The sequence below is a fragment of the Hydractinia symbiolongicarpus genome, chromosome 12, assembly GCF_029227915.1.
Source record: "Hydractinia symbiolongicarpus strain clone_291-10 chromosome 12, HSymV2.1, whole genome shotgun sequence".
NCBI classification, from domain to species: domain Eukaryota; kingdom Metazoa; phylum Cnidaria; class Hydrozoa; order Anthoathecata; family Hydractiniidae; genus Hydractinia; species Hydractinia symbiolongicarpus.
Genome location: NC_079886.1, coordinates 7,639,525 through 7,654,535, shown reverse-complemented (window position 1 = coordinate 7,654,535; position 15,011 = coordinate 7,639,525). Strand labels below are relative to the sequence as shown.

General features: G+C 35.6%; 2 protein-coding genes across 2 annotated transcripts in view; one reads left to right on the top strand and one right to left on the bottom strand.

The window, feature by feature from the left end:
* Positions 1 to 15,011, top strand: part of LOC130622049 (uncharacterized) — an 80,218-nt gene that overhangs the window by 35,761 nt on the left and 29,446 nt on the right. The window lies entirely within an intron of this gene.
* On the bottom strand, positions 4,439 to 10,560 carry LOC130622042 (voltage-dependent calcium channel subunit alpha-2/delta-3-like). The gene is made up of 3 exons (XM_057437435.1): positions 8,950 to 10,560; positions 7,838 to 8,424; positions 4,439 to 7,687 (listed from the first exon to the last, which is right to left on the bottom strand). Exons 1-3 carry the CDS (start codon positions 9,561 to 9,563, stop codon positions 5,688 to 5,690), a joined length of 3,201 nt encoding a protein of 1,066 aa, XP_057293418.1. The 5' UTR covers positions 9,564 to 10,560; the 3' UTR covers positions 4,439 to 5,687.

The following is a 15,011-nucleotide window of genomic DNA, read 5'->3' as shown; positions in this document are numbered from 1 at the left end:
TACTGTTATGCTCTTGTTTCACGTTTTGTGAGAGTTTCAAATCAAATTCTAATTTCACATATATTGCCAATAAAGAATCATGACCCGAAAGAGAACAGAGAAGTTACATTCTTTGCGACAGAAATGATAGACTACTAGATCCTTTCCGAAGACCATAGTCATTTTATCGAAAATACAGGCAACATAAAATTTCAACTGAAGTTCCATGCTACTTATTTATGTTTTGATGTCATGTTCAACCGTTGCGTAGTTGTTACTTGCTGACTATTTTCTTGAGAAGATCAAATTCACGTATTTTTTACCTTACTTAGACTGCTTGTTCTTTCGATTCTTTTTTCGCTCAAATTCCATTGGCGTCGCAGGAAACTTAATGATTGCAGTCTTTACTAACTCTGAAACATTTGTTTTTGTATATCCTGTCTTTCGTCGTTTTTTACCGGCTTAAGCTGACTGTTGCTTGCAAGTGACTTGTTATTTAAATAATCAGAAATTCGTGTTGTTTCACAATTTATTTTCATTCAAATACATGGAAATCTAAGGAGCTTACTCATCACAATGTCTTCTGGTTGACTCTGTATCAAACTTGGTGGCAAGGTAATACTAAAATTGATTTTATTTCTACAGGATATTCACTTCAGTACAAATTTATACTGCTACATATGTGTGCTGTGTAAGGATAAAATAATATATATTTATACATGAAACCTATAAAATATAAATTAAAAATCTTAGAGCGTACGAGTTGTGCAAACTCTAGTTTAGTCTGAAAAGCAACAATAGAGACCACATAGTGGAAACTCTACTAGCCTTCGTAGAATTCACACAACTTGTTTTTGAAAAGTAAAAATAAAGGATCTAATTTCTAAGGAAAGAGCATTGTATAGATAAGCTCCAAAATAATAGAAAGAGTTCCTAGCGACGAGACAATTATTATTATGTGTTGATTTAGCATGAGCTTTCAGCCTAAAGTATTCGTTAAAGTTCTCACACATTTTTCTATCAAGACATTTTCAACAATATTAGCAGATCTTAAGTTTGGTCCTTGCTGGAACGAACACGTTGAACACCAATGCTGACCTGCGTTCGATTAAGTGTAGCTTTTCCTGTCGTATTCTAGTCCAGTTGAGGTTGATGATTCCGCAGTATGTCAGGAATGGTTTTATTGATAGTATTGTAGATGCTGAGTGCTGTACCTTTCGTGAGGTACGGACGAAGTTTCTGTAAGAGATGCACTCTGCTTAGGGCTTTTTGGTACTTTTTGTCGAGATCATTACTAAGTGTCACCCATGCATCTACAACATTTCCAAGGCATTTATACTTGGTGACGTTTTTGACAACGGACGATCGATACATTATTTCAAACTTGTCCACCTTACTCAATCGCTTCACTGTGCTAAAAAAGGGACTCCCTTTTCCCCTTTTCAGGGTTTGAAACAAGTTCATTTGCCTCTAGATATTTTGCAATCTTTTTAAGATCCTCGTTTAGTCACCTTTCAATTTCCTTGACGATTTTGTCTGTGTAGTAGACATGACGATACCTGAGTACAAGGGTAAATCAACAATGTCATTGATAACATAAATAACTTGTAAACCATGTGAGTTCTTTGTCCCGGATACCGTACGATGGTACATTAGCAAGCAGTTGACTATGTCTGACTGTGGCAATGACTCTCCAGAAACTTTCAGGGTTGTTACGATTTCCGGTCAATAAAAGGTGGTATTCTTTACAGCTTTAATCCCATCACTGTTGCGCGAGGCCTTGTGGTTATGGAGTTCTCTTCGTAACCACAAGGTCCGTGGTTCGGTCCACGGTGCAGGCATGTTCAGAAAGTGTTTTTACCACAGCTACGGCTCAACCCATGTCATGTAAGGGAAATTGGGTATGTAATGACAGTGGATACTTAATGTATGCATTCCGAACACAGAACCTACATTGATAACAGTGTTTCCAACACTGAAGTGGTTATATCCTGTATAAATATTCGAAATAATAATAATAATCATAACTTAAAAGTTTCAAAAAATGAATATAACTTGCCTACTTTCATTGATAATAGAATGTATTCGACCTAGTAAGGAAGACGAAGACACCAGGACTATGAAAAAGCCCAAAATAATCAAGAAAAAGCAGTAAGAATTAAGGGAAGCAAGGTGTTGTTTTCCCAATTTCAATTGAAGGGAACACGTATCCACCCAGTACTGTACCACTCACCCTCACCGATTTGTGATAAGGACCTGTCTATTCCATCAAGCAAAACATGCCTAGCAAGTTTATCAAAAAGGATGGTAACTAATACTTCTGAACAAATATTTTCATGGTGACATTGGCGAAAAGCCTCGTGGTTAGTGCTAATACAATAATAACCAATTACCCCGGGCTGTACTGCAAAATATCGCCCGAGGTCTCACTACCGACCGAGTTTGCGAGGTCGGTGCAATGACTGATTACAATTATAACCGGTTATTATGCATACTTACTGAAAACAGAAATATACGAAGAATAATTGAAAGTAGCAGTAACGGACATGATAGTAACAGTACAGTGGCCGAAAACATTTATTACACAATGTTCTTGTGAAAACCCTCCTGGAATTTCCCTTCCTTACTATTTGACAGTGTGAAATTAAACCGAAGGTGTATTGATGTGTTTGCAAATCTTGCGAAAAAACGAAAAGCAATCTGAAAAATTAGTCAACAGTTAGATACGATAATTAGATGCGAGTAACAACTGAAATAAATAAAACACGTTACTCAATCTTAACTGAAAACAATCTGGCAACATTGTCTAACTTTAATTCATGCAAACTATAAAAATATTTGATAAACATTAATCCAAGTCAAATTTTCTAAATTAAATTTAAGTCAGATTTGGGACAAAATTCATCAATTCCTGTACAAATCAAGCAACTTTCATCAAGTGTATATTTAGCGCAATGGTTTGGAGAAAATAATCAATAATGAATGTTAAGGGCTGATTCTGCGTCATAATTTGCTCGAAAAATGTCGAGCAGAATCGAGCAGACAACGTTCTAAGCATAATTTCTAATTTTCCCCACGAAAGATATTTTTTTTCTTCCTGTTCGAGAGTAAGTTGAAGTATTTCAACTCCTTTTCGAAATCAAAAAGAGAAGATATTTTTCTTTTTTTTTCCGTTTTCTAAGAAGTAGCAAAGTTATATTTATTCTAAGCTGATCTATTTTAAAAAGAAAAAAATATTAAGTTTTGCGTTATCCACACGAAACTTTTAGATAGTTTAGAAAAAAACACTCAAATGGATGGAAAGAAACGCAAAGTGCCTAAAAAGGAATATCAGAAAGTGTTACCTGCAGAAAAATACGATATTTAGGTTAAAAGAAAAAGTATTTACATTCGTCTGATCAAAAAAAATCTGCTTATCATTTTAAAGGTATTACAAAGTGTGACAGGTCGAGGGATTACAGAGTACGACATAATAGGATTACAATCTGTGGTGGGTTTGGGACTACAAAGGGCGAAAAAATGGCTTACAAAGTGCGATGGGATTACAAAGTGCGACAAAATGAAATTCGAAAGTGCGATGGGGATTATACAATGATACACTACACACGTGCGTTTATAGTATTTTAAATTTCTTTGTCGGATTTTTTATTTTACAATGAAGATAGATTAGAAAAAGGAGTACACGTTGTAGTGTATTGAATGTTTACCTTTCTCTTCTGTTTTAAATTGTGACTTAAAATGAGCGCATGTTTGTATGGAATTTACCAATCATTCGCGAATTATTTTCTAGCCGAGAATTTTCGATCAAAACATTACACGAGGAGTTTCCCCTTTAGATAAAAGTTACTGCACGGCGTTTTTTTATGTAGATATTTCATGAGCCATTGAAAAACGAATATATGACGATAATTTGCGATAACTTGTTTATCATATAAATCGAGAGCAAATCATTGTATATGGAACACTCGGTAGATTATTATTTAACTTCAGACATGGTTCATGAAGTACTTTGTTTATAGCGAATAAAGGTTTTGCAAGAATATATACTTTGTTCGCCCTTATTACGTCGGTCCTTAATAGCGTTGTTTTCTTTTTTGACGTAATAAGGGCTGGTGATAAAACGGTCGTTTTTTAAAAACAAAATCTAACCTGTAACCGCCACTCCCGGAGTACCTCTTTCCAGGAAATATATACTTTCTCAGTACTTTTATTCTAGGAAATAAGTACTACCTTTAGAAAATAAGTATTCCCCTGTTTTCTGACAAGATTTACTTGAGGAAGTATTTATTTCACTGAAAAAAAAGTATTCCGGCTGTGAAGACCCTCCATTGCTATTTGAATGGCATCGAATTTTCAAGCCATAAGCCATGATTAACTAAAAGGCTTTCGAATCGTTAGAAAATTTTAAATTTCTAGGTTGCTAAAATGTTGCTTAGAAGAGAGATTAATTCTTTCAATTGCCCATTGACTTTCTATCAGCAGATCTGATAGAAAATCTCTCAATCTTAAATGAACACTTGTTCATTCTCTAAAGTATATTGAGTAGCAACAAGTAAATTCCTCTAAATTTTTTAAACAGGCTACTTCCCGTGGATTATTCCTTGGGCTAGCAAGTGAAATCTTTAAATACGGCAGAAAAATACCCCAGTGTGTTGGTATAAGTAATTCCACTGTTAAGTATAATTATGTGGAAATTTACGTGTCTTATGATCGGTTAGTGAGCGCATATTAAAAGAGTTCCAATGAAAAATTATTTTAGTAAAACAGAATAGGTGTGATGATAACCAATGAAGACAAGTATATGAGGTTGGACCTGCTGCTGAAGCTATGGGAAACTCGCTGGTGACGTGACTTAGTATTAATACACAGTGTTGTAAGTTTTAGGTTAACAGCGGCCACTACAAAAATGCATTGTGATTTCTTTCCCTTTTCTTTAGCTAGCTAGAATTTATTTAGCTGTGCAGTATAATACGAAGTTTAACCTTTTGTGTCGTAGTAGCAAGCACTCCCAATCATCCAATGATGTTTAAAATAGCTAGTCGAGAAAGCACACAAGTTCACACGTGCTATCAATCTTTTCTCAAAAAGTATATATACATTTTTAGGCAATTAGTTTTGATATAATATAATAGTGAATGGGAATGGGGATGGTTGGGGGCATTGGTGGATGTGGTGGGTGTCGTGGATGTGGTGGGTGCAGTGGATGTGGTGGGTGAGTGTGATGTAGAAAAATCAGCTTAACTACTTAACTAATTGAACTAAAATTACAATTCAATCATTATATTAGGGCTGTTTTGATGTCACTTTTAATTCAATGCCAGCATACATGCGTTTCATATAGTATACCCTGTGGGCATTGATTTTACTGATCCCAATTTTTTTTAACGGATATCCTTATACTATGTGACAGCGAAATTGAACCGTGTCAGCAAACGACAGTAATAATTTATAGTAGCAAAAACGACCGTAATGATATTAGTAATAATTACTTGACTTCAGTTTTGAATTGACAGCTTCTATGGAAAGGTTTCCTTTGTTGAAAGTATTATCAAAACCGCCCGATAAAAAAGAATTTAAAAATGTCTGTCCTTGATTTTGCATAGAGCTTGTATCTATTTTTCTTTATTTTTCTTTGTTCGATTTTTTCTATAAAATTAAAATAACTTTTATCTTTCTTTGCAGGAGAAATGTTTTTAACATCTGCTACTTTAAGTGGAAGCTAGAATAAATCCACCAAAGACAGCTACCATATATACACTTATTCCAGTAAAGAGCATCCTTCCATCAGATTTGCATTTATAGCTACCAATATTGAGCTGGTAACATGTTGGTAACGCCTTTCTGTAAGGGAGAGATTCGTCGCATATCCCAAGATCTTCGATTTTATAAGGTTCGTTACTATGAACAAACTTTGAACAGGCTCCATTACATTTATTGCGTGAAATAACGAGGACCAAATTTGTTTTTGGAATAGCTTTAATAACAAAATCCTCTTGGCAATGTTTAGTGCAGCTAAAGTTCCCTGCATAATTAATGTAGTGGCTCGAAATCGTATGAATTGATAAGTTTTTGGTGCAACTAACGTTGGTGTCGATTGTTGTCGTCTGTTCTACCGACAAATCAATCTGTGACGTTAGAAATATTGTGCAGACAGACGACAAGTAAGCAGCAATAAATTTAAGTATGGTCAGAATGTTATCAAAAATCAAAGATAGTTTTGCTCCTTCGGAAGTTGAGGAGTCTTCCTTAATTTCTTGTTTGCATTGAGCTTGTTTATCAGCGAACTCTTTTCGTTCATAGATTGACAATTCTTCAAACGCTCTCATTAACGCTCCATTCACATATCCAAAAAAATATCCAACCTCTATTTCTCCTTTATTACTAGCTACCACATAGCCATGCTCGTCAAGTAAATAACATTCTAAATTATCCAAATCATTACAGGAATAAGCTACACAAGATGGATAATCGCAAGTAAACTCTTTGGAAACATTCAGCAATAGATTTTGTAAGTACTGTGATGGTAAAACCATTCCGATAATTCCAACAAGCACACGATCAGAAGACACTGTTATTGGTACTCCAACAGAAATTTCCGTATTCGTATGTTCTACCTTTTTATTTGTTTTCCTTGGAAGTCCGCCAGTTTTAATAGGCACGGTAAACACGATGACGTCATCTAAACCGCGCATGTAAAATGATCCCGGATGTGCAAATGTTAGATCATCAAGTATTGTGCGACTTAGCTGTGATATTAAAATATTTCTCTCGTTTGAGTAAGTCATCAAAAGTCCCGAAACAGTAACGATATATAATGCAACTATTCTATCGTCCTCCAACGTATCTGGTGTCCAATATGCGCTTGTTAGATCTGTCATCATTTTCATTGTAAAAATAAGATTCCATACTAAATCAGAGACGCATTTTTCTGAGATTTTGGATGGCGAGTTTGTCAGAAAATATCTTAGTTCTTCTGCAGTAGGGTACTGTTTCACAGATGCAGGATTGAATTTCTGGGCATTTGCTGGAATATTGCAAAATAACCAGTTAGCTATTTCAAGCGATTCACCGGGTTTTGTTCCGTTAATTAAATACCTATTTTGAAGATACGCTTCCTTATTGCTCATTAAAGGTTCTAAATACTTCTGATTATGTAAAGGGATGCTGACTCCTGTACTAAAAGGCGTGCCATTTGCAGGACGATAGCAGTAGGTAGCGTTCAGTCTAACACTGCGTTTGATATCATTCATATACAGCCAATTAAGTTCAGCATCCATACATCCTGTTTTATCATCTATCATTTCTTTCATAATTTTCATGCTTTTTGATGGATCTGTTGTATGTTCAATCTCATTCAAGTAAACAGTCGCTGGATCTGCAAGGTGACCTGTTTGATCACGAAACCTTGGATGTATCAAAAATAAACCATTGTTGTTAATTGCAAAAGCGTGACCAAATATTCCCAATTTGTAAGCAGGAGCCTGTTGCTGCAAAATAGTCGTTGTAATGTCTATTCCAGCCACGCCTATTAAAGAATTATCTGATGTGTTTCCTTTGTCGCTGAATGCGCCAACAGCAATTGTTGTCATCATACCAAGGCCAGAACCATCCAAATACAAGGGAGTAAACACAACAATTTCCTGTTTGGATTTAGCCACAGGATAACTCAAGACATTTTGATATTTCAAAACTCGATTCCACACATTGCCTATAGACATAATATATTTTCACAGGAGAAAAGTACAGGGATTATTGATTTTCCTGCCTTAAGTATTTTTCAATCAACTCAGACATGGCACAAGACGTTTTTTATCAATTTTAACATTCTGTTACTGTGTGACAAATTAGAATTTTTTACCTATAGTTGGAAATTCATAATATTCTCCGCCATGATCGCACGCCATTTCTCTCATTTGATTGGTTGGTTGATTTTTTCCAATTTGGAACGAAAACACTGCTATTTCGGCTTGCTGGTTGAGCGCGTCTAACAGCTTATGAACTTCGCTTTCCCCTTCAATTCCATCAGAAACCAACAACAACACCCGCGTGCATCCTGATGATGTTTGGTAGTTACTTTTATCTTGTTGAAGAATGTTCAACGCACGTTGTAACATTATCTTTACGTTCGATATTCCTTTTGGTGACGGCAAATTATCTACTGCAGTTTTTATTGCATCTTTTTTTCTTGTTGTGGCTTGTCTTAAAGTTGTTAGGCAGGGAATAATAAAGTTGGTTTCATCTCCAAATGTAATTACATTGAAGAAATCTTCTTGCTGTAAAGTGTCTATTAGAGATTTTACCGTTAGTTTTCCAATGTTAAAATTACTTCCAGTCATGGAACCACTTTGATCAAGCGCAATCAAAACATCCTTTGGAGAATTTATTGCTTGGCTGTACCATAGTCGCCGTCTGCAATCGTATTTATCCAAAACGACATCCTCTTGTCTAACAAAAGTTGAGAAAATGATTGAAGTGGGAGCAACTTTTTTGTTTTATCAATAGTAATGGACAATTTTGTCAACGGTGACAAAGTGGTTAGTGCGTTTGTTTGTTGGATGTGTGCACCCACCCAAACATATAACCACATACCCACCCCTAGATATTTTAAATGTTATACAAATTAAACCCATCGTCCATGGGAAAAAAGAAAATAAGACAACGCTTAAATTGATTTTTGTTCACTTTTAAATTTTCGTCTAACAAAAAGGGTAAAACAGAGGTTACAGAGCTAACGAATCATTTTTAAAAAGGGAGACCAATATAGGACATGGAGGACCCACCATGGTTGGGGCTGCCTTAGAAATGTTTTGGAATTTCTGACCTCTAGCTAGAAGCTATTCAAATTCTAAAATTTTACCCTTTCTTTGTCGGCCCTAGTTATAGAGAAAACGGACAACATAATTAGATAGGAAAATTTCAAACAAAGCAATAATATAAAACACTGAGACAATGGAAATAACTGAAACTAACCTAGTACCAGGAAATAAACGAAAAATTCCATTATTCGTGCCAACATATTGCCACAACAATGACGGTTCTCGTTTGAAGTTTTTTAAAAAAACGCTATCTAAACCTTCGCTCCACTTTGCATCATTCAATATTTTTTTGTCATATTCGTAAATATTAGTAGGAAACTGGACATGACTCTGGTTCAAATTCACTTTTCTAATAATTGAGTACGTCGGTTCATCTCTGACAGAAGTATTTGGAAGTTTCTTATCATTTCGATAATCAAATGGTTGAATGTTTTCGTTGTATGTGTAGTTATTATAAAGTGATTCCGCTTTCTTCTTGATAGCTTTAACTGAGTTGATACGAGATACTAACAAGTTTCGTAAGTTATTATTAAACTCTCGGTTCACTTCCGCAACATTTAAAGTTTTAACTTGTAAGATACCATCGTTGTGTAAAGTTGTTACTTTTTCCTGAAACTTTTCGTAGGACGTCGATTCTCTTACAAAATCTCTTAATTTATTACTGAGTGTTTCAACAGATTTTTCAACATTAAACATTGAGAAGACGACGTTTTTGTTTGTTAGTATTATAAACGATACGATTATATATAAACTGGTAAAAATCTTCATTGCTAATTTTATTTCACTCCACACTCAAATTGTTGTTTTTTACATTTTTTGTTGAACATTTTGATAATCAAATTACAAATTTTTCTTTAAATCTCAATTTATTTCCTTTTATTAATATTTAACCCCACAATTTATAAGTTAAATTATAGCCCCAATCAAAAGAACAATAAGTATTCATTTCTGTTTAAATTTGTTTTGCGGACGATACAATTTATAACATTCTTTATAACAAGATTAGTCGTTTTTGACAATTTCACTTTAAATTCTCAAAAAAGGTAGCTGCTTTTCTACCTTTTCGACAATAGTTCCTTGCAAGTTACATCAAATGCCTTTTGTTCGCGTACATTTTAAAAAGTGTTATTCGTACTGTCCTCTCAAGTGACGTCCAGCAAGATTGGTTCAACACAAGTAAACCCCACCACCAATTGATTCTTATTAGTAATCGCCTAGAATGGAAGATTAACAATCTCCCTCTATTTTACTGTGGAAAGTTTATCATTTCTTGAACATGATAGTTTAGTAGGCGACGTTTCGGGAGATCCTTCTCCCATCATCGGGCAAAGTAAAATGATGTTGCGCATGTATTTATATAATTGCAAAGGATCGAAATTCATAAAAATTAACCAATCAGAAACGAGCTGATAATTACAGTTAATTACGGTAATTAACATTTTCGGACCTGGATGTAGGTAACTACTTCTTCTGTAGGGCTGGTAACCAAATCTCAGGAAGTTGACACGAGATGCTGTTTATGTGTTTGTTACGTTCTACACTATTGATGGTTTCTTTAATATTCCTGGCCGTTGTTCTGGATTCTCCGTCAATGATTTTCTTCTCATCCCAATTAAACTGATGACTTCTGCTCCAGCTGTGGTCCGCAATTTCGTTTTTCTTCACATCTCCGTTTCTCACTGCGCGCATATGTTCTTGTACTCGTTGCTTAAACTTTCTTTTTGTTTCGCCTATATACACTGCATCACAATCTTTACACGGGATTTCGTACTTCTTAGGGTGTCTTCAGAAGTAAGAATGCATTTGATCTTGTGTTGCCTTAAAACTCGACGAAGGATCTCGCTGGTACCTGGTACGAAGGGTAGGAATGCTGATGCGATAAATTCCTCTGATGTTTCCTTGCTGTTTCCGTTGCATCTTCTCTTCCTTTTATTTTCTACTTGCGTGATGACTTTATGACTGTATCCATTTGCGATTAATGCATTTCTTACACGTCGATTTTCTATTTTTCTCTCCTGTTTGTCACTGACTACACTGTTGGCACGATTCAGTAATGAAGATATGGCACTTTCTTTGCAAGATTTCTGATGGTTTGATTGGAAGTTAAGGTACTGGTCAGTGTGTGTTGGTTTACGATACACTGAAACTGAAATGGAACCATTCTTGCGTTTGACCAAAGTGTCCAGGAAAGCGATACTTCCATCGTGTTCAAGCTCAACAGTGAATTTGATTTGTCGATGTAGGCCGTTGATGTGTTCATGGAACTCTTCTAGATGAGATCTTTTGATTATGGCGAATACGTCGTCAACAAATCTTTTCCAAACCTTTGGACGTCTGTCTGATGTGACTAATGCTGTCTCGTGTCCTTGCATGTATATTTCTGCGACTACTGATGATGCAGGGCCTCCCTTGGCAACTCCGTCTGTTTGACTGTAGAAGTTCTTATTAAACAGATACCATGTTTTGGTTAGAACAAGTTCGACCAAACGCAGAAAATCCGGTACTGGAATCTTTGTCTTTTCACCGAATGCAGCATCGTTTTCGATAAGGTCTTTAATGATGTTTAAGGTGTCTTTTATGGGAACATTTGTGTAGAGTGATGTGACATCAAATGATACCATGCATTTGTCGTCTGCTATCTTTATTTCTCTGATGTATTCCGAAAATTCTTTTGAGTTTTTGCTGTGGTCACTTGCTGTGAATTTGCTGACGATGGAAGCAACAAATTTTGATAGGTTGTATAACGGTGATCCAGTGCAGGAGAATATTGGTCGAATTCTTACCTCTAAAGACACCCTAAGAAGCACTTTGTGTAAACCAAAAGACAAAATAAACCTGGAAGAACAAAGCAATGTTGTTTACGAAATCCCGTGTAAAGATTGTGATGCAGTGTATATAGGCGAAACAAAAAGAAAGTTTAAGCAACGAGTACAAGAACATATGCGCGCAGTGAGAAACGGAGATGTGAAGAAAAACGAAATTGCGGACCACAGCTGGAGCAGAAGTCATCAGTTTAATTGGGATGAGAAGAAAATCATTGACAGAGAATCCAGAACAACGGCCAGGAAGATTAAAGAAACCATCAATAGTGTAGAACGTAACAAACACATAAACAGCATCTCGTATTAACTTCCTGAGATTTGGTTACCAGCCCTACAGAAGAAGTAGTTACCTACATCCAGGTCCGCAAATGTTAATTACCGTAATTAACTGTAATTATCAGCTCGTTTCTGATTGGTTAATTTTTATGAATTTCGATCCTCTGCAATTATATAAATACATGCGCAACATCATTTTACTTTGCCCGATGATGGGAGAAGGATCTCCCGAAACGTCGCCTACCAAACTATCATGTTCAAGAAATGATAAACTTTCCACAGAAATATGAATACTGAACAAACAAACCGAAATAATATCCCTCTATTTTCTCTTCTGCACGTTGTTCAGTTTATGCAGCTATGGGAGGAATTTATAGCGACTCCTACTCGCTTATTATAGTGGTCCTGGGGAGAAATTGGCTTTTCGCCAATGCCCTCTACTATACAAGTCTTGATCAAACAGTTACCGAAGACTATTCTTTCTTGGGTCCTTAGTTGTGTGATGCCAAGTGCTAAGTGGTGTTTCAGCAATGAATTCTAAAAAACAAAATTCAAAAGAAACTTTATAATTTTGAAAACACAACATTGGATTGGTCACTAATACTCATCATGACCATTTTGTAGCACATTCAGTAGAAGTGTGCTATTTGCTCCTTGTTTTGTTAGCACATCTGCTAACTAATATTTGGTGGGAGTCCACTTCAATATAACTTGCTTATGATTGATGCTCTGTCTGAGAGAAGCCATGTCAACTCTTAATCGCTTATCTTCTAAAGCTTTTGTTGAATATGCAGCTTCATACAAAGATTTTCTATCTGTGTAGCACAAGATACCTTCTAGATATGTCTTCAAAATTTGCATTATTACATTTTTCACCCTGATATATGCATCAATACCATTAACAAGTGCTAAGGTTTCTGCTGAAGTGTGCTACGCACAACCCTCTTAATCTTTTTTGACTACCATGTGATAGGTGTCACGGTGTTCTCAACACTTTTAAGAAAAACAAAAATTCCACTTTGAGAGCTTCCGTCATGTAGATTTCCAAATGAGGCGTCAGCGTACAAGATTAATTGTAATAGAGGTTTCAACTTTCAAAATGTTAGGCAAATATCATGATCCAATTTCAACTCCTTTACCAATTTATTAGCTCTCATAACATCATCAACATTTGCACGGTTTAACTTTGTGCTTAACTGACAAACATCAAAAGAAATATCTTGCCTTGATTGAGAAGATACCCAATTTAATTGACCACAAATACATCGAAACTTAGATTGCTCTTCATGTGAGAGTTCTTGATGTTTGTTTTTGGTGCTTTGAATCTCAACCTGTTCCATGCTTGGCACATACTTGCTTTGGTCATACTCAATAGAACTATTAAATTGTTGTATGTTGACTCCAACATATTTAAAATAACTACAATTCTCTGACCCAACTCAAAATATTTCTCTAATGGATGCAATGACTTTTACTTGAAAATCTTCTGGTTCTCCCCAAAGAAAATCATCAACATGTGTTACGATTAATCCTTGACAACAGTCATCTTGAACCCAATAAAATAAAGCCTCATCAAATAAAGACATTTTCATTCCCAAACCAATTAACTGTTTCTTTACTCGTAAATACCAAGCTCTTAAAGCATCAGCAAGGCCATATACTACTTTATTTAATTTCCAAAGAAGCCCTATTACGTTTGCTTTCTTTGGGGGCTTTATAATTACTTCTGTATCAATCGGTTACCTTGAAGAAATTCTGTTTTGACATCTAAGGTTTGGCATTCCCATTCGTTAGTTGCTAACATTGTAAGTACAATTCGCAGATTTCCTTTTGAAAACGTTGGGGAGTCTTCAGTCAGATTTTGAACCTTCTCTTCTTCAAAACCTCTTATGACCAAACGAGCTTTGGCAATTTTGTTGCACTCTATATTTTTTGTTGTGATTACCCATCTTGTGAATATTGTAGATTGACTTCTGTCTTCAACAGTGGAGAAAACATTGTTGTCTTGCCAGTTGGTTAATTCTTTAAATTTCACATTCAAGACCTCGTCTTCAATAGTTGCTTTTATCGCTAATAATACTTCTTCAGTGTCATTGGCTTCAACGACCGGTTGCCATTCACTCACACATCTTTTGAAATCTAACCAATTAATTTCACCTGTGTCTTCATTTTGCACATTTAAACAGCTGCCATATTGCCTGCCTTCTTTTCCTTTTCTACTCACTTTACCTGCTCTGCTGTAAACTAATCCTTTAATCCACTCACTGTCTGGAGTTAGCTTATAGATGTTTCTGGTTTTAAACTTTGGTATTCCTTGAAATATAGAGGCATTGCCTTTTTTTCATTCACTGTGGTTTCACTTTTTGATGTTTCATTAGATCTTTCTTCTATTGGTGTCCCATTGGTTTGTGAATTATCAATGGCCGCATCCTCAGTTACTGTTACTTCTGTTACTGGTACTTCCGTAGTATTACTTTCAAGATCAACTATGTCAAAAATTTCGGTGAAACACAGTTGTCCAACTGCATAGTTATTACTTCTGGGCTCTTTTCAGAGTCTTGTGATGGTTTCTGTACTACTTGATTTACCTTTTGCAATCGACAATACTACTTGTTTATTTTCTTGTCCAATTACAGTGCCTGGTCCATGCCATTTTTCGCTGTCTTTTCTTTTATAAAAGACTATCTCCAGTTACATACTGCACATCATTGTTACACTGGACATTATGCCGCAATACTCTACGTATTCTTTCAGAAGATTCTGCTGCTATGAATGCTCTTCGTGATGCATGCATCACAGCAAGGTTATGGGCCACAATCTTACTTGAAACTGTATCATTCATGGCTGGTAACTGATCAGTGAGGATGCAGGGATAGTCATATTTTTTACCAAAAACAAGCTGGCTTGGTGAAAAGTCATTGTTGTTTGATAAAGAATTCTTGGCACTAATAGCCTAGAAAAGTGCTCGATTAGGTGTACATTTCGTATCGTCTATAATCTTACTGAGCATTTCCTTAATGATACCATTGTGTCGCTCACATAGCCCATTCGACCAAGGACTTTCGGCTGCTGTTGTAGAAAACTCTATGTTAAATTGCTCACACATTTCTTCATACAC